At 40.9% G+C, this 19,369-nt stretch overlaps 1 protein-coding gene across 1 annotated transcript; it reads right to left on the bottom strand.

Annotated features, from left to right (window-relative positions):
* Positions 1-543: 543 nt before the first annotated feature.
* MCM4 (minichromosome maintenance complex component 4) lies at positions 544-19,020 on the bottom strand. Its single transcript, XM_081266626.1, has 17 exons — positions 18,855-19,020; positions 18,646-18,728; positions 18,155-18,307; positions 17,627-17,790; positions 17,435-17,536; positions 16,969-17,064; positions 16,183-16,278; positions 15,112-15,250; positions 12,644-12,864; positions 10,543-10,663; positions 7,733-7,992; positions 6,693-7,058; positions 6,087-6,214; positions 5,202-5,409; positions 3,884-4,112; positions 2,797-2,930; positions 544-1,402 (listed from the first exon to the last, which is right to left on the bottom strand). The coding sequence occupies exons 2-17, from the start codon at positions 18,713-18,715 to the stop codon at positions 1,310-1,312; spliced, it is 2,580 nt and encodes an 859-aa protein (XP_081122752.1). The 5' UTR covers positions 18,716-18,728; positions 18,855-19,020; the 3' UTR covers positions 544-1,309.
* Between the last annotated feature and the right edge of the window lie 349 nt (positions 19,021-19,369).

Genomic DNA, 19,369 nt, shown 5'->3' with positions numbered 1-19,369 from the left:
GGTACTGGGGATTTAACTCAGAGGCACTTGGCCATATCCCAGCCCTATTTTGTATTTTATTTAGAGACAGGGTCTTACTGAGTTGCTTATCACCTTGCTTTTGCTGAGGCTGGCTTTGAACTCATGATCCTGCTGCCTCAGCCTCCTGAGCCACTGGGTTTACAGGCGTGTGTCACCGCCTGGCAGTAGTAGTTTTTACATTGAGGTTTGAGGCTTAGGGTTGGGGTTGTGGCTCAGTGGTAAGAGTGCTCACCTAGTGTGGGTGAGGCACTGGGTTAGATGCTCAGCATCACATAAAAATAGTTACAGATTTGAGGCTATAATTTTGAGAATACTGATTGCTAGGGCTAATTAAAATTTGAATAAAATAAAATTCATTGTATCTTGTTTTTTTTTATGATATATAAAGCACTTACCATTATGCATTCCCATGAATGTAGTGTTTAGCAAGGCTTCTTTTTCTTAATGAAAAATAATGCAAGATTATTATTTATTAATATTTTAATATTTAACAATATTAATTATTCATTAATAATGCCAGTATTATTTCTTCTATCATTTATTTAGAAAAATACTAGGATAAAGCCAAAGTCAACCTGGAATCTGATCATTTGTAACCACACATTCCTGATAAAACAGTAGCCACGAAGAAAAGTCTCTAAAAAGTATCACACTTGAGTGCTATTAAAAAAGAAGGCTCTAGCCCTTCATCACTTCACACTGAATAATAAGCTCTGTCTTCAAGAATCTCTCATTACAAAATCCTTAAAGGTGCTGTGGCCTAGGGGTAGAGCACTAGGACATGTGGCCCTAGGTTCAATCCCCAGCACAGGAAAAAAAATCCTCAGGCCCACAAATGTCCACCATTAGTTTTCACACAAAACCCACAATTCAAATTGCCACCTTCAAAGGATGACATGTTGTTCTCTATGTACAGCCCCACTGCTAATGAAATGGCACATAATCTCTACATTTATAAATTGCCATATTATTTTTACGTAAATTGTTAAAAGAATGTGGGGGCGAGGGTATAGATCAGTTGGTAGAGTGCTTGTCTTGCAAGTACAAGGCCCTGGGTTCAATCCCCAGTAGGAAAAAAAAAAAAAAAAAAAAAAAAAAAAAAAAGTTAAAAGAATGAAAATATACACTAACAAAATTCAACCCAGGTTAGAATATTTTATGTAGCCAAATAATGCCTCTCAGAATCTATTTATACTGATGGCAATAGGGACAGGTGACTGGTCTACAAGTTGCACATGCATACAAATAGGTCCAACTAGGAGCACGCAAGAGCACAGCTCAGGGAGCATTAGAGCAAGCGAACAGTTTTCCCAGTCACTGTCAAGAAGTCGTCATCAGCCAAGGCACGCAGCGCTTCTTCAAACATATCTTTGGTAATCGCCTTTGGGAAAGAGGAGAAAAATAAATAAATCACATCCCAAATCCCATCAACCTTCGGAGACATATTAATTTTTCTATTTATTTCTCTTTTTGGTGGTAGCACATATTTCTTATGTTCTGTATCAGGGCCAGCAAACATTTCCTTAAAGGGCTAGGTTTGGGATCCCTTCTGTCTTTGTTGTCACTACCCAGTTCTGCCTTCCTGGTGCCAATATAGCCAGGGGCAATAAGCAAAGACGTGTTTATAAAAACAAAGTAAAACAAAAACATCAAAAAGAAGACAGGGAGGGCTGGGGCTATAGCTCAGTAGTAAAGTGCTTGCTTTGCCTGTGTGAGGCACTGGGTTCGATCCTCAACACACATACAAATAAATAAAAATATTGTGTGTCAATCTACAACACACACACACAAAACAAACAAACAAACAAACAAACAAACAACAACAAAAAAAAAAACAAAAAACAAAAATAGCCAGGACTGCATTTGACCCAGGTAGTTCTTTCATTTTTTTTTGGTAACAGGAATCAAACCCCAGGGTGCTTAACAACTGAGGCACTTCCCCAGCCCTTTTCATTTTTAAATTTTGAGACACGTTTTAAGTTGCTTAGGGCCTTGATAAATTGCTTAAGCTGGCTTTGAACTTCCAATCCTTCTGCCTCAGTCTCTGCTAGGATTACAGGTGTGCGCCGCCCAGTCCATGTAGTTCTTTTTACTGAAGAATTCAACCTTTCCCTCCTTTTATTGGTACTGGGGATTGAACCCTTGGGTACATTACCACTGAGTTGCATCCTCAACCTTTTTATTTTTTGAGATAGGATCTTTTAAAGTTACTTAGTGCCTCACTAGGTTGCTGAAACTGGCCTCAAACTCAATTCTTCTGCCCAACCTCCCTTGTTGCTGAATAACACCGCACCTGACTTACAATTCAACTTTAATTATTTGCAAAAGGCACCCAAATATTTCATCCTTAAAGCAAATTTATACACATAAAAATACTATGAAAGGGCATAACAAACTTTTTTGTTTTTTGATACTGGGGATTGAACCTATGGGTGCTTAACCACTGAGCCATATCCCAAGCCCGTTTATTTTTTATTTTGAGACAGGGTCTCACCAAGTTGGTCAGGACCTCACTAAGTTGCTGAGGTTGGCTTTGAACTCACGATTCTCTTGTATCAGCCTCCTGAGCTGCTGGGATTACAGGTGTGTGCCACTATGCCCAGTAGGTATAACAGAACTTTAATTTTGATTATATCTTGATTATGGGTTTATGGATCATCTTACCTCTTCATTCTCATCTACATTTATTACTTAATAAATAAAGAAGGGGGGAAACTCTAAAAGCAATATTAAGAGGAAAACTCTACTAAACAAAAAATACATATTAAAACTTACTATGTCAGATTGTCCTCGAATATCTTCAAAAAGTTGCTGATATTTTAGAGCTGGGGTTTTGCCCTTTGATAAAATAAGTTTTTTCAATGCTTCAGCTAATTCTTCTTTCCGTTTACGAGAAGTGGCACTCATTCCTAATTTAAAAAAGAAAATAATATTTCTGCAATTAGGAATTAAAATGTTTCAAATTCCTATAAACATTCCTTTAGTAGCATCACCAAGAAAGGTAAGGAGACTGTGGCCTAGAATTCAAAAACATAAATTTTGAATTCTGTTTTTTGTTAAGATGAGAAATGACCTCTATTGTGATTGCAAAATCAGCCTATGAACAAAGTCCCCCAGGGCAGAGCCCTGTTTTGACTCCCTTTCTATAAGTCTCCAGTGCCCACACCATGCTAGAAGGTGCACTGCAGGGGCCTCAGCACCAGGTATCAGGAGGTAAGAAAGAGAATGAGACACAATATATGTACAAAAGCTCCAGAGTTTGAAAGGGACAAAAGCAGACCCTCCAAACACGGGGAAACGCTTTCAGCAATTCCTCTCCCTGCACTATCAATGACCAGGGCACAGGTAGCCCATGATCACTTTCGAATACAGGGGCTGTTCTTTTAAACTTTGTATATGCCAGTAGCTGCTACTTTATACTGAAAGACAGTCTATGTAATCTGTATAGTAATCACAGCCATAAATTGAGAGATGAACTGCTTTTTTAAAAAACTAGGTCATGCTGCCCAGATTGGCTCCAACTCCTGGGCTTAAGTGATCATCCTGTCTCAGCCTCCTTGGTAGTTGGGACTACAGGTATGTGCAACTATGCCTGGCTCTGCTTCTTTTAAATGGGTTATCACAGGTAGAAACAGCAAAGGAGATAGACTCCCCTTAAAATTGTAGACAAAATTTTTTTGTCTTAGTTTTATCAGAAGATGGGAGGTGGTGACGGCAACTTTGATCAGTCTCAAAGGGGCCCTAATCCCAAAATGGCTGAGAACATCTGCTTCAATCATTTAACAGTTGCTTACACCTAGAATGACAACCACTTATATTTAAATAATTTCCAAGTATTTTTTGTTCAAAGCAAGTAACAAACCTGTAGTAAGAATAGATATGTCCACAATGCCAGTCCGGGGGTCAGTTGCAGATTGTTTTAGAGCTTCCCGGTGGAGACGTTTTGCCTCTTCTACATCAATTGCTTCAACTTTGCTTGAAAATCGTACTTTAGCATGGGCTTCTGCTAAGCGAATCAATGACTCCAGCTGTCGAGGGTATGCAGAAACCATGCCTCGGCTACTACCAATCTTCCTCATGTCTACGTAAGCCTAGTGAAAGCAGAAAAAACAAAAGCAAAACCTCTTGCTCATAAAAAAATTTTGTGGCTGAATTTTGAAGTTAGGGGGCCATTAAATAAACTGAAATTCTGCTTGACTGTCTTGTAGAGGTAATAGAGGGAAATCACAAGTCACATCTAGTTTCTGGCCTTGGAGCTCATCAAGTGGTGGAGACTGACACATAGAACATGGAAGTTCTGGAGGAAGACCATAACAACACCTTGCAGCGATGGTGAGAAATATTACCTGCCTGGGGCCAAGCAGGTAATCCCAGTGGCTCAGGAGGCTGAGGCAGAAGTTCAAAAGCAGCTTAGCAACTTAGTGAGACTCTAAGCAACTTAGTGAGACCCTGTCTCTAAATAAAATATAAAAAAAGGGCTGGGGGGATTTGGCTTAGTGGTTAGGTGCTCTGGGGTTCAATCCTCGGTACCACAAAAAAACAAAACCAAAACAACAACAAAAAACCCCAAATATTCCAACTGGGAAAGATTTCTTGAAGAAGGTAATATCTGATGTACCTTTGAAGAACAGAGAATTGCATTATGTGGCAGAGAAGGGGACATGGCTCATGGGGTGAGAAGTAGGTATGATTAGAGCAGATGAGGAATCTGACAAAAGCTCTTGAATACTGATTTTGATGTATACCTAGCAAGGATCTGTGTGATAAGGCACAGAAAGGATCAGTGGGATAATATTACAAAGATTAAGTTGTATTAATTTTATATATGACATAAATTATGAACAAACCTCAAGAATTTGATTCAGATGGAAAATTGTAACGTTCACTTAGCATTTTTGGTAGCTCAGTGAGGATGGAAAGCCCATCAAGGTACCAAGAACCTTGATATTAGAATACCTGAATAACTTAGGATGTGTCAGTGTACTGTGTCCTTGTAAAAGGATACTGAAAAGTGAAGGTAACATACCTCTTTAGCACTCATTTTAATTCATTCAGACAAGAGAATGGAGTTTAAAGAAACTAGATTACTTGTCTAAAGTTATTAAGTGGCATTGCCTGTATCTGAACATAGGTCTTCTGATCATAAATTCACTGGGCTTACAAATACTCTATCAGGTTACCTCAATGAGAGCCTGGCTAGCCTCCTCACTCAGCCGGGGCATGATGGTGCTGTGAGCATACGCAATGTAGTCCTTTAGCACTGCCATGTCCAAGAATTCCTCCTCTGCTTGCTCCTCGCTCTGGTAGTACAATGCAACCAGGTGGTGAGCCAGACGCCTGTCATATGCCTCATCCTGAGGGTCCAGCATGAGGAAGATCAGATCAAACCTGAGGAACAGTAGGAAATAAACACTGTCTTTCTGTATGGGAGAAAACATATCTACAAACAGAATTTAATGGTTACTTGAGCCACTGCAGACTGTGTAGTGAACAAGTACCCAGTGAGGGCCATCACAGGAAAAAACAGCTTTCCATCCTTGAAAGAGCCCATGGGTCAAACCTACGAAGTTTCATCCTTAGGTCTGTCCAGGTAATGGCTAAGTCACTGAAGTAAGACTTCCCTTAGGAAAATGTTACTACAATTCTGAAGATCTAAAGATTCAAAGGAAAATACCTTTGATTGTTTTCAGACATAGGAAAACAAAACAAAACACTATTTGGTTAGAAAAAGTAATTAAGATCTAAAATCCACATATATCCACATTTGGAGAGTAAGACTAAGAAAAAGTATGGCTCATATGAAAGCTTTAATAAATCTCACTCTTTAAAACCCTTTCTAAACTGGGTGAGGTGGTGCACACCTGTAATCCCAGCGGCTCGGGAGTCTGAGACAGGAGGATTGCTAGCCTCAGCAAAAAAGGAAGGTGCTAAAGCAACTCAGTGAGACCCTGTCTCTAAATAAAATACAAAATGGGGCTGGGATGTGGCTCAGTAGTCAAGTGCCCCTAAGTTTAATCTCCAGTACACCCTTACTCCCCGAAAAAGAAAAAAAAAAGTTTCAATACCTTGACAATAACGTATGGGGTAGCTGGATGTTCTCAATGGTTGTTTTTTTAGGATTCCATTGAGATTCAATGGGGTTTGCAGCTGCCAGGATAGAAGTGCGTGCATTGAGCTGACAGATGATCCCAGCCTATAAGAAATAACTGTACAGTTAGAAGCCTCACCCTGATGCTGGCAGCAGGAAAGAGTAGTCTCTGCTCAGAATCCTGCTAAACTTCATTCACTCTAAATTTCTGCTACCCAAGGGCCTTGTCACCTTTATTGACTTCCATAGTTACATGTGGAAATGTCCCATTCTTCATGCCTCATTTTAGATGAATGTGTGCCTCAGTCACATTTTTTTCTCAGGAAAACAAAAAAACGCCCCCCACCCTTGCATGAACTTAAACACAAACGTTGGTGCACATTAGTGGGTGGTACAGCAAAAATGATTAAAGAGGTTACTCTGTAGAAGACACTCATGGATTTAGCTGATAGCTGGTATGAAAAATATCAGTTCCCTCAAGTTAGAACCAGGGCAGTGCTGAATAGCTCTACAGATGCTTTGATTCAAGGGACTCAAACATTTACATGTGTCCAAGTACACAGTGAGAGAGACCATGGCTTACCTTGGCAATGGAGAGAGTCTGCTGCTCCATGACTTCATGTAGCACTGATCTTGTATTTTCACTCATCTTGTCAAACTCATCAATACAGCAGATGCCATTGTCACTCAAGACAAGGGCACCTGTCTGCAGGACCAGCTGCCTGGTCTCAGGGTCCTTCATCACATATGCAGTGAGGCCAACTGCACTGGAGCCCTTCCCAGATGTGTACTGGCCTCTGGGGACCAAGTTATACACATACTGTAGCAATTGGGACTTGCTGGTACCAGGGTCACCACACAGCAGAATATTGATCTCAGCACGAAATTTGCCCCTTCCTGTGTGACTAAAATCCTTCCTTGTTCCACCAAATAGCTGAAGCAAGATTCCCTAAAAATCAAAAACAAAGAAACCCCAAACAAATAACACATAATGAATGATGAATGTTCATTTACTGCAGAATAACAGATTTAGCTTAAATTTTAGAGGTACTTATCTATTCTTAATTGAAGGTGTTAACAAAAAAAGCACATGAAAGTGCTTTGATTACTCTAAACTATCACTAATATTACAAAACAATAACAGATCAAGTGCATCAATTATTTACCCACTTTCTGAAAAATTTAAATCGTGCCAGAACACTACTCACATAAATCTCTATTCTGACCCCATGTGGCCTGATATGTTTAGAAACACGAATGAGTTCAGTGCATGGATGAGTAAACAGACAATACTTCTATGATTCCCAACCAATGATCAAGGCAACACACCAAACACCCTGCTCTATCAAGCAGTAACTATTATCCTCAAGAGGATGGCAGTAACATGGAAGATGAGTGTTTATACTAGATCTCAAAGAACTGTAGATTCCAACTCTGAGTTATAAATCCTTTGTTACCTTTAAAATATTTATTTATTTAATATTTATTTATTTATTTATTTTTAGGTGTAGAGGGACACAAAACAATGCCTTTATTTTTATGTGGTGCTGAGGATCGAACCCAGGTCCCGCCCATGCTAGGTTCTCCTGCTCTACCCCTGAGCCACAATCCCAGCCCTGTTACCTTTTTTATATCTTCGTGTTCATAAATGCTGGGAGCCAAGGCTGAAGCAAGTCTCTCATAAATGTCTGGTTTCCTAGAGAGTTCCTTAAGCAATTCCACACGTTTCTCTGAAAAAAGTTTCTGTTCTGCTTCTTCATCAAGACCATGCAAGCGCTTTGCATCCGTCTTCCGATAATGGATGACATCAATGTGGGTTTTGTAGACAGACTTCACATTACTCACTCTTGGATTAACTCGAATAGGTACTGCTCGATAGATGCCTGAAAATTACAACCAGGAGACACACTTTTACCCTCAGGCTTGTTCTTCTGAAGGGCTAAGTAGGTAGCAATGGCCAAGGTGAGATGCTCCACGCTGAGCTCCTAAGACATAACCTCAGTGGGCCTCCTGGGCTGAGGACTTGGGCCTATACTATTAAGCTCCTGTCCTTTTTTGATCAAGTCGGGTAATGGCAACAGGAAAAGGCCACGCTGGGAAGAACATAGGTTTCTGAGGATGGTGGACCTAAAATCATATTCATCTGTTTTCCCAATAGCTATGACCTTGGGTATCTATCTAGATATAACTGCATGACATAAAATCATTCTGGGGATGAAATGACATTACATTGCTTCCAGCACAAGGCCTGGCTCATGATTATATTTAATATATAGTACTTGTATTTCCATAGGCTCAGTGCTCAAGACCTACTAACAATTTTGACAGGAACATATGCTGAAACCCCATACCAAAAACTTGGAAAAAAAGAAAATTCTAAAAGCTCAAACTAGAAAGTTTCATGGGCTGGGGATGTGGCTCAAGCGGTAGCGCGCTCGCCTGGCATGTGTGCGGCCTGGGTTCGATCCTCAGCACCACATACCAACAAGGATGTTGTCTCTGCCAAAAACTAAAAAGTAAATAAATAAATATTAAAATTCTCTCTCTCTCTGCACCAATTATGTACCCACTTTCTCAAAAAAGGAATGTTTCCCAAAGCGATATGTCTGATGCTTACCTTCTTTGGATTTCAAACTAGAAGCCTTACGCTCCAAGTTGATTCCATTTCTGGCTACTTTTTGAGGATAAAGTCTGATATTTGTCTTTCTTATAACAATTGTCCTTTATGTACTTAATAGGCCAATGCAATTCTCATTTAAATATAAAAAGTAGGTTAAACATAATATTCTTAAAATACACACTAGATGGTTGTTCACACCAAGATGGGTGAGGGTTATTATGTTGATGACATTTGAATTGGCTTGGTTATCTTCCTATAGGCATTTGTTGTGATTACCCTAATTCTTTCACATGTATCATCACATTGATCCACATATTGGATTAAACACTTTATCAAAGGTTTCAGAGAAGTTGCATGGCAGAATTGGGATTACATCTCTTTCTGTAATGACTACACATGCTTTTGAATTTTCACCTATTACACATATTTTTATAACCTCAGGTTGTTAGTGATCACTGCTTAGCTTTTAAGCCAAGGAAGAAACAGGATGAGAAATCTTAACTTATTGAGAGAACAGAGAAACTGTGGGCCCCAGGCCCAGAGCCAGTGTCCCTGGACTCATTCCCCACATGAAAAACAATGTGCTAGACAATCATGAGAGACCAAGTACCTACATGCCTCCAAAATGTATGAAATACTGCTGCTCATTTGGTACTAAGGAAAGTGTGCTCTTGGTAGGAGGAGACAGGATCTGGAGCCTGGAACCATAATTTACAGTGGCACCGAGTTGTATCTACCTACTCGCCTCTGTGTCAGTCTCTCAGCATGGAAATAAAAAGCACTCTGGCCAGGCACAGTGGTGCATGCCTGTAATTCTAATGTGGCTTGAGAGGCTGTCTGGAGGATCATGAGTTCAAATTTAGCCTCAGTAACTTAGTGAGGCCCTAAGCAACTTAATGAGACCCTGTCTCTAAATAAAAATACAAAAAAAGGGCTGGGCATGTTCCTCAGTGGTTAAGCACCCCTAAGTTCAATCCCAAGTACCAAAAAAAGGAGCACGGGGCTGGGGATGTGGCTCAAGCGGTAGCGCGCTCGCCTGGTATGCGTGCGGCCCGGGTTTGATCCTCAGCACCACATACCAACAAAGATGTTGTGTCCGCCGAGAACTAAAAAATAAATATTAAAAATTTTCTTCTCTCTCTCTCTCTCTCCTCTCTCTCTCTCTCTTTAAAAAAAAAAAAAAAAAAAAAAAAAAAGGAGCACGGACCTGTCCTGTAAAAGGCATTAAAAAACTGTACATTTGGGAAATAAGAAGGAAATTACTTACAGCTTGAATTAGTGTGATTTCCCTGCGTTGCTGGTGCAGTTCAAATCCTATCAATATCCTACTTAGCAGCAGGTGTTCTCTTGTGATGCCAACACTAGCAATTTTTTTTTTTTTGATATAGTGGATTGAACTCAGGGGGACCACTGAACCACATCCCCAGTCCTTTCTGTATTTTATTTAGAGACAGGGTCTCACTGAGCTGCTTAGCACCTTGCTTTTGCTGAGGCTGGCTTTGAAGTCATGATCCTCCTGCCTCAGCCTCCGGAGCCACTGTGCCGGACCAATACTAGCAATTTGAGACACACGTACAGTATTGGGAGACTGACACAACAAGGTGCAAGTGACCACAAGGACCAAATGTCCCAAAATTTGAGTCCGGGAAGAACTACAGGATTTCAGTGCTGGACTATGGTACTAAGTTAAACAGATGGAGAGGTGAGTAAAGCGGGAGATACCCCCACACCCTTGAAGATCTGCATTACCCACCACTGAAAGTGGCATGAAAAGTAGGACATTCTGTCATACTGGTAGAAAACTACATCTTACCTGTGACATTCACTCTGTCCCCAGGCTGAACCTTGTCCACGAGATCATTGTGAGCAAAAAGGACGACAGTATGAGGTGTCTGCCCAGCAGGCATGTCTTCAGGGGACTCTTGAAGTTTGATCTGAAGGGTAAGCAGTGAACAGAATAAGCTTGGGAAACAAAAAAGCACTGTGGAGACAAAAACCCAGCTGTGTCTTTGTATTGCTTAGACAAATTTGATACCTGGCATCTTCTTTTTATTTGGACTGGGTTCAATACTCAGCACCACATAAAAATAAATTAAAATAAAGGTACTGTATCCATCTTCAACAACAAAAAAATCTGTTTACTTGCCACTGTAAGGTTGAAGTGCATTCTGTATCTCCCTGCATAAATGTTCTCTATTTCTAATTATTCCTTCTAGTAGGGGCTAAGGGTGCAATTGAGCAGTACAGCACACACACAAAAAGTTAGTGATGTATATCCTGGGTGCAGAAGTACATGCTTTTAAGGCTCACCATTTAGGCACTTCTGCACATCCCCAGGGACTTGCCCATGTCCCTGTCTATGTCCAGTTATAAAATAGGTACCTACTGAGCACTTGCCCCATTCTGGATCCTATTGTAGGTACTGGGGACTCACAGTAAGAAGTTCCTTCTTCATGAAGTGAAGGGGACAGACAATACACAGACAAGCGAGCATGTGAGAGATCTTACAGTACCAATTGCAATGAGCAGAAACAAAAAAGGGCAATGCTATAGGTTAGGTGGTGGGAATGGTGATGCTGAGGTAAAACCAGGACCTGAGTGCTATCTGAGGATGTTGGGGGTTTTATTCTAAGTTACTGGGAATCTTTGAAGGATTCTAAGAATACCATCCTACAAGTACATGGTAGCAGGGACTCTCCCTTGGTAACTCTAGCTCTCAGTCCTGTTCAACACTCTGAATTAAACTATTTGAACAAAGAAAACTTCATAAGTCCTTTTTAAAAAATTGTTGATAGATGTTTATTTTACGTATTTATATGTAGTGCTGAGAATTGAAACCAGTGCCTCACACATGCCAGGCAAGTGCGTTACCGCTAAGCCCCAGCCCCAAAGTCCTTGTTTTTGCACAACTTCCATACCATAGTGAACGACTGCTTTTCCTCCATTTATTTCTGTATGAAATTTTAGAACTCCTTTTCATTGAATACTGGACATTGAACCCAGGGCACTCTACTACTGAGCTATATTCCCAGCTCTTTTTATTTACAAGCAGTGCCAATTGGACTGGGTTACAGCGTTTGCCTAGCTAAATTCAGCTAAATTGCTGAAGCTGACTTTGCTTGTAATCTTTCTACCTCAGTCTATATAGAGTTCCTGGTATTATAGATGTGCCACATCATTCCTGGCTTTTTTCCTTTACCATCATACCCATGTTTTTTTGTGGCACCATTCACAACAGCCAAGCCATGAAACAGCCTAGATGCCTATCAATGGATAAACGGACAAAATACACACACACACACACAATGGAACATGATCCAGTCATAAAGAATGAAACCACCCTTTCAAGCAAAATAACCCAGACTCATAAATACAAGTATCATGTTTTCTTTCATATGTGTAATCTTGTCATCATTTTTTATTTTTTCCCTTCACTTTTTAGGTACTCTTTCCTGGTGAACTTACCAAACGCTTTGCCATCTCCCCCCATTATTTTATCAACTTTATGTAAGCCTAGAGAAATTCTGAGGCAGAGTTAAGAAAGCCCCCCCCCCCCCCCCACAACTAGCTTAGTTATCCTCTCCATGCAAGGAAAGGGTCAGGCAGAGAGAACCCAAAGCCTGTACTGAGTACATCTCCATCTCAGAATATTCATGACGAAAGAGGGCTCAAATTTCCTAAACAATAAAATCTGTGAGTAAAACTTCAGAAAATTTCTCCATACATTAGTTACCAATGTAAAATGATGGAATTTAACCAAATAAATCCAATCTCAAATGTTTTACAAATTTGTATTTAAACTAAAACATCATATAACCTTAAGTGGTTCCATGAAAGTATCTCATGATAAAACTTGAAGCAGAACAGAGGTGGAAATGTGTGAACCCCATCCTCCGGGTAGAATGGCCACCTACCATCTGCTTGTCGGAGAAAAGGGAGCGGTTGTGGATGAGAGCCATGCTGTGTGTAGTGTGGCAGTGCCCGCAAGCAGAGGGCTCGGCAATACGGCCACGGTCCATTTCCACCCGGGTCGTGTGGGCACATACTTGGCACTGGAAGAAGGCCTCCTGCATCTCAGGGATCAGCTGGGATGTCCTGATGACCATGCCACTGATGGTGATGAGCTGATCAATGTCTATAAGTGGAGAGAGGCTGGTTTGTCAATCAGCCACTGCCCATGGCCCAGCCAGGCCTGGACCTGCCACCAAGCAGCAGAATCTTACTGATGTGCAAAGGTGCTGGGGACAGATGGGGTCAGAGCAGGCTAGGTACCTTTAAGACTGGCCTAGGATGCCCTCCCTGTGTCTAGTTTACTTTTCTCTCAACCTAGTCCACTCTATCTCCTTCTTCCTCTGTCTAGTAGACATTCCATCCCCTCCATTATCCTTGATGGATTAGAAACGTGAATGCTTTTGCGTATTTTGTCCCATGGCCTCTGATCTCACTCAAGATGCCTCCTGACGTCCTGTGGTCTCGTATGAAAAGTGTGTGCTCTATAGTCAGATGACCTGGACTGAGTATGTACAACTTTGGGAGACACCTGAGGCAACCACCATTGTCAACACAAGAGAGTCTCTTTTACAGTTTCATTTTTCACCCTTGCTCAAGCTTCCTGTTTGAATCTTTCCAACAGACCAATTTAATCCCTCTGTTGGTCATTCAACCCCATTCCCACTGGTGGTTCACATGAGTTTCACTCCTCTGGGTAGTAAACAAAATGTGGCTGTGGTCAGTCATTGCTGGTTTTGAAGACTGTCCCATCGTGATAGCACTTACTGGGGATTCAAAAAATCTTTAGTATTTGTTTGATCCAGTCTTTCCTGCACTAATGGACAAATCATCCTTGTTTCCTCACTGCTCATCTTTCTTTGCCTTTGAAAATTGATAAGCATGGGTTATAATACCTGACTTCCCACCAGACTGTCCCCTCATAAAAATGTCAGGAGATAATTTTGTAAGAGACAAAAACAAGAAACAAAACACAACTCTTTAGTAAAGCTACAAGAGACTTAGAGTTCATCGCTATATCATGTTCTCTTACTGAATTTTTTCATGTCCTCAGCACAGGATAACTTTTTTTTTTTTTTTAAAGAGAGAGTGAGAGAGAGAATTTTTAATATTTATTTTTTAGTTCTCGGCGGACACAACATCTTTGTTGGTATGTGGGCTGAGAATCGAATCCGGGCCGCACGCATGCCAGGTGAGCACGCTACCGCTTGAGCCACATCCCCAGCCCCATCTTTTTAAAAATTTTTTTAGTTGTAGATGGACACAGTATCTTTATTTATTTTTATGTGGTGCTGAAGATTGATCCCAGTGCCTCACCCATGTGAGGCAAGTGTTCTATTACTGGGCCATAGCCCCCACAAGATACTCTGATGCCCCTTAATTGAGCTACTTTCAAAATCTACTCACTGAACTGCAATACACCTTGCACAACAGAACCACTCACTGTATACTTCAAGAATGGCAAACTTTTTGTCAAAAAGCATCAATGTTTCCCTATTTATGCTGGAATAAAAACTAAATTCTTCTTCAAGTTGATGTAGAAAGGTTTCTAGTATCTAGGCTTCACAGTCACATGCAACCATTGCCTCCCAAATCCCCTGCTTTGGCAACCCATATCATTTAGTATCCACACAAAGCTCTGTCTGCTTCTTTGTTTCTGTGTTTCTTCTGACCATTGTCTAGAAAAAATTTCTTCATGTTTGCTTTCCAAACCTAACTATCCAATTTATCACTTACCATTAACATATCCCCCAGAAAACCGGGTATTCTGCTCCTCCTCCTTCACCAAGTAATTTCCTACACTACTCTTCTGTTATTCTGCCCCATTTTTATATACTGGCCAAAGTAGATTTCTTTCTTAAGCTTAAGAGTGGGGACTATGTTCTGTATTTATTTTCTACAGTGGCTAAGAAAACATCTACCTAATAACTGTAGGTTTATTATATTTGATTAGGTTTGCATTAAAGTAGAGAATTGCTAATAGCCACATCTCTTATAACAAATATTACAGTTAAGTTAGAAAAAGACATGATTGGGGTTCACATTAAGTATATGAATCTGCATTATTTGGTCAATTTATAATTCATTACAACTACTTTTTTTTTCTTCCTTGGTGGGGGGGTACTGGGGATTGAATTCAGGGGCACTCACCCACTGAGCCATATCTCCAGCCCTAGTTTGTATTTTATTTAGAGACATGATCTGAATCGCTTAGCACCTGTCTTTAGCTGAGGCTGGCTTTGAACTTGCAATCCTCGTGTCTTAGCCTCCTGAGATTATAGGCGTATGCTACCACACCCGGCTATCACCACCACTTTTAAAGACCTTTGATAAAGTAAGACTTTGTTCATTTTCTTGCTATCAAATACATTACCTTCTGGATTTAGGTTTCTCATGTTCTTTGTCTTCAATGCATTAAATGGTCTTACTTGAATCTGATGTTCTAAGATGGAGTCAGGGTAACGATCAAAGAAAATCTCATTGACAGCCATGTCAAAAGTAGGGATAACTTCCTGTAAAAACAAATATAAAGATTCCAAACTATGTTTCCATTCTTATCTTGGAGTTAAATCTAAGATACAAAATAATTCATGGCAGGAAAGTATAAAAGCAGAAAAACATGACATAACCCCATTACCCTACAGATTTATACACATGATACTTTCAAACCTTAGATATACTGAACTATCTTACCTCTGGCATATTCTCATTTGGGTTAAATGAAAGTGCCTTCTCAACTTGCTGGCATGTGTTATGCGTCTTCCATAATGTAATGATACCACATGGATTAAATTGTACTTATTTTACTCGATTTTTTTTTTTTTTTTTTTGATGCTGGGGATTGAACCCATGGCCTTGTGCATGTGAGGCAAGCATTCTACCAACTGAGCTATATCCCCAGCCCTATTTTACTCAAATTTAACAAGATTCTAACTATAGATGAAGAATCAACTTTTGGGAGGCCAAGGAACTTGACCAAGGTTATGCAGCCAGTAAGCAGCAAAGGCGTGATTCAAAATCCAAGCCTACGTACCTACAAAGCCTACACCTGTCAGTACAGCTGATATTTCATTACAGGTTAGAAGCAACACACTATGGCTAATATAGTCCATTAAAAATGGCAGAAAGTATATAACACATTTATAAAACATTTCAATTTAAGATAATTTGTTTCATGAAGCCCAAGAAACTATTTAAGATTCATGATTATTTTGTTAGAAAAATAACCAATTCAACCCTGATATTCAACTATGAGAACTATGACAGTAATACACATGCCAACTGGAAAAACATTAAAATGTAAAAACAATGACCTTGAAAGAATGTGTTTTTTTAAAAAACATATATGTTTTGGAGGGATCTTTTTGTTATGGAAATCTTGCTATCTAAAAACATCCCTCTAGATATTTACAGTATTTCATCAAGGTCAAAGCCAAATTCTTACCTGTGGGTAGGAGACGAGCTGTCTGTACAAATTCTTGTCAAATGATTTTATGTGTTCAGAGTTTACATTTAAAAATGGCTCTCCAATAACATTAATCTGTAAGATAAAACAAATAAGTTATACTTTGCTAATTTTATTATTACATAATGTATAACTTCTAAGTTGCTTAGGGCCTTGGTAAGTTGCTGAGGCTGCCCTTGAACTCCTGATCCTCTTGCCTCAGTCTCTCAAGTTGCTGGGATTACAGGTGTGCACCACCACACGCAGCTATAATGCACACTTAAAAAAAATTAAAAAAAAAAATACTTATTTTTTTATCGCAGTTGGACACAATATGTTTTTTAAAAAAATTAATTTATTTTTATGTGGTGCTGAGTATCGAACCCAGGGTCTCACACGTGCTAGGCGATCACCCTATTGCTTAGCCACAACCCCAGGCCCAGAATGCGCAACCTTAAAAAAAAAAAAAAAAAAAAAAAAAAAAAATTACTTAGCTTTAGGTGGACACAATATGTTTTATTTTTATGTAGTGTTGAGGATCAAACCCAGCGCCCTGCGCATGCCAGGTGAGCACACTACGCGTGAGCCACATCCTCAGCCCAATGCACAACTTTTTTTCTTTTTTTTTTAAATATTTATTTTAGTTTTCGGCGGACACAACATCTTTGTTTGTATGTGGTGCTGAGGATTGAACCCGGGCCGCACGCATGCCAGGCGAGCGCGCTACCGCTTGAGCCACATCCCCAGCCCCAATGCACAACTTTTTAACAAAGAAAATTTGATTACCTCTCCAAGTCGTTGCATATACAGAGGCTCAGTAATATCTATGCCAACATTTTCTTCTTCTTTAGCCATAGGGTCAATAAACCGCTGAAGAAATCTCTTGATGTGAAGAGGAAAAATATTTAAGCTTAATGCAATAGGAAATAAGCAACTATTCAGAATACAAAAAGTGATGTGTATTTCACTATAAGATAAAAAGTATTTTTTTAAATGCATCAATTTATAATCTGCTCCTATGTTTTATGATTAGTTCCATTTAAATTATAAAATCTTTTTAGAGCCCTTTAAGTATGTATTTTATTTATCTTTACACTTTTTTGTAGTTGTACGTGGACAGAATGACTTTTTTTTTTAAAGCAGTGCTAAGGATTGAACCCAGTGCCTGACATGTGCTAGGCAAGTGCTCTGCCACTGAGCTACACAGCCCTAGCACCTTACTTTAGTATGTATTTTAACACATACAACTCACCTGAAAATTTTCCTTGCATGTTGCCACATTTACATCTGTTCCCCAGATGACAAGTTTTTGGCCCAGGGACTGCTCACTTGCCACTATATCCTCTGCTGCTGCCTACAAAGAAAAGTATTACAGAGCCATACCAATGGAATTATCCATTTTTGTTCCCAAGACAGTGCTATCAGAAGACTGCTGTGTACTCACCCCATCAGATTGCAGATCCACCTGAAGACCTTTCCGTGCAGAGCCCAGGTCAGGTCTCTGCCTCACAGGTGTACCCCTAACCCCACTCCTTGGGGTTCCTTCCACCCGAGAGCTAGGAGTGCCATATGTCAGTGGTGAGCTAACATCAAAGTCCAGAGGAATAGCTACGAAGATAAACGCAGAAGTTTACAACAGAATTCTAGTAGTACAACAAACCTGAAACTACGAGCATGTCTGCTCTGCTTTCAAAACACAACATGAACTGAGTATCTATTGATACGTTTGGTGGTTGAAGTTTTGAGGACCACTAAAGGTTCTAACTTAAAAAGGCAAAAGAATAGCTGCTTTCTTTGCTCACTAAGCCCTAACATGTACCAGCTCTTCTCCGTTCTCCAGCTCTTTTAATGAAAAACAAATTAGCTTATGCACAGAGGGAATGCTTAGGCATTAAGAACTACTGCCACCAAATAACCAACCTGACCTTTTGTACTATCAATCCCAGTATAACCTAGATCTTCAGAAACTCACTTGAAGAATGCATCTGAGGAGGACTGGAAAACAATGCATCCTGCGCTGCAGGGCTCTGCAGGTCTGCTCCGGGCGAGGTGGGCATGGGCTGCAGCTCACCGGTGGAGGTGGAATCCTCGCCTCTACGTCTCTGAGAGGGAGATGACCTGGCTTCTTCATGTAAAACAACAAACACGGCTCTCAACTTTCATGTTTGGTCTTCCAGGATTTGCCTCTTGATAGAATTAGATTCATTACTTTAACACAAGTGATGGCAAGTGGGAACGGACATGCTTAACCAATAGAAACGAAGAACCCAACCCGCTAATGTCGAGTCGAGCGCCCCCCACCGTCGGCATCTTCGCATCGACGCGGCAGGGCCCGCGGCGCAGGGCTCTCCCGCCAAAGGGAAGTCGCAGGGCGGAAGGCGTGGGGGCCGACGGGAATCCGTAGGGACTAGTGCCCGAGTTGCGTGCGTGTGTGTGTGTGGGGGGGGGGGACGCGAAACTTACCCGTATGCGCGGGGGTGGCCCGTCCGCGCCGGCTGCTGCGGCGGCTCGGGGTAGATGCTGGAGACGACATGGTGCCAGGATACCTGCACGACAAGGACAGGCTCGCGTCGCAGACGCCCCCACCGGGATCTGAGCGGAGTCCTCCCTGTAGTTCCGCGATTACCAGGGAAGGGCTGCCGCCGGCAGACACCTAAAAGATCAAGTTCTACCTGGAGAGTTGCTCTTCTAGACAGCACGAGCAGGGCCAAGGGTTCCCGCCGGCAGCACGATCGACGCCGCCCTCGGCGGCCTCACCAATCACAGAAGCGCTCCCAAATGGTTCCGCCTCTGGAAGGCACCACTGCGCAACTATAGGGGGGACTGAACGGCCTTTTTGGGAGCCCCTGACTTAGGACCTGCTTGGCCCTACCTGCAGTGCAGATGGTTTGACCTGCTGCCGGACTGCATTTTCGCGGGAAATCTGGAACGTCCTACAAAACCAAGTTTCGCAGGGGTGTTCTCCACTATAATGTTAAGAGCTTTTTAATTTTAGTTTTTTTTTTTAATTTTAGAGACATTCCAAATGCATTTCTTTTTTTTTTTTTAATCGAGGAACAAACTTCATCTTTGACTAAGGACCCTAGATTGTGTTTTTACTCTGCTCAAACCGTTGAGTTCCTGTTTTTCCGTAAATTTGGATGTATTATATGTTATGCATTCATAATCTGCCGGCGCGCTAATTTAG

This window comes from Spermophilus citellus (assembly GCF_964194105.1).
Source record: "Spermophilus citellus genome assembly, chromosome: 14".
In the NCBI taxonomy this organism is placed as follows: domain Eukaryota; kingdom Metazoa; phylum Chordata; class Mammalia; order Rodentia; family Sciuridae; genus Spermophilus; species Spermophilus citellus.
Note: the sequence above shows the minus strand (reverse complement) of the source record. Positions and strands in the feature narration are given on the sequence as shown.

Excerpts from the sequence above, each read along its gene's own strand:
- MCM4 (XM_081266626.1), bottom strand. The coding sequence starts at position 18,715 with ATGTCGTCTCCAGCATCTACCCCGAGCCGCCGCAGCAGCCGGCGCGGA. Across the intron at positions 7,059-7,732 it reads AACACGAAGATATAAAAAAG|GGAATCTTGCTTCAGCTATT; the intron begins GTAACAGGGCTG and ends TTTGATTTTTAG. Across the intron at positions 1,403-2,796 it reads TTCGAGGACAATCTGACATA|GCGATTACCAAAGATATGTT; the intron begins GTAAGTTTTAAT and ends TCTTTCCCAAAG.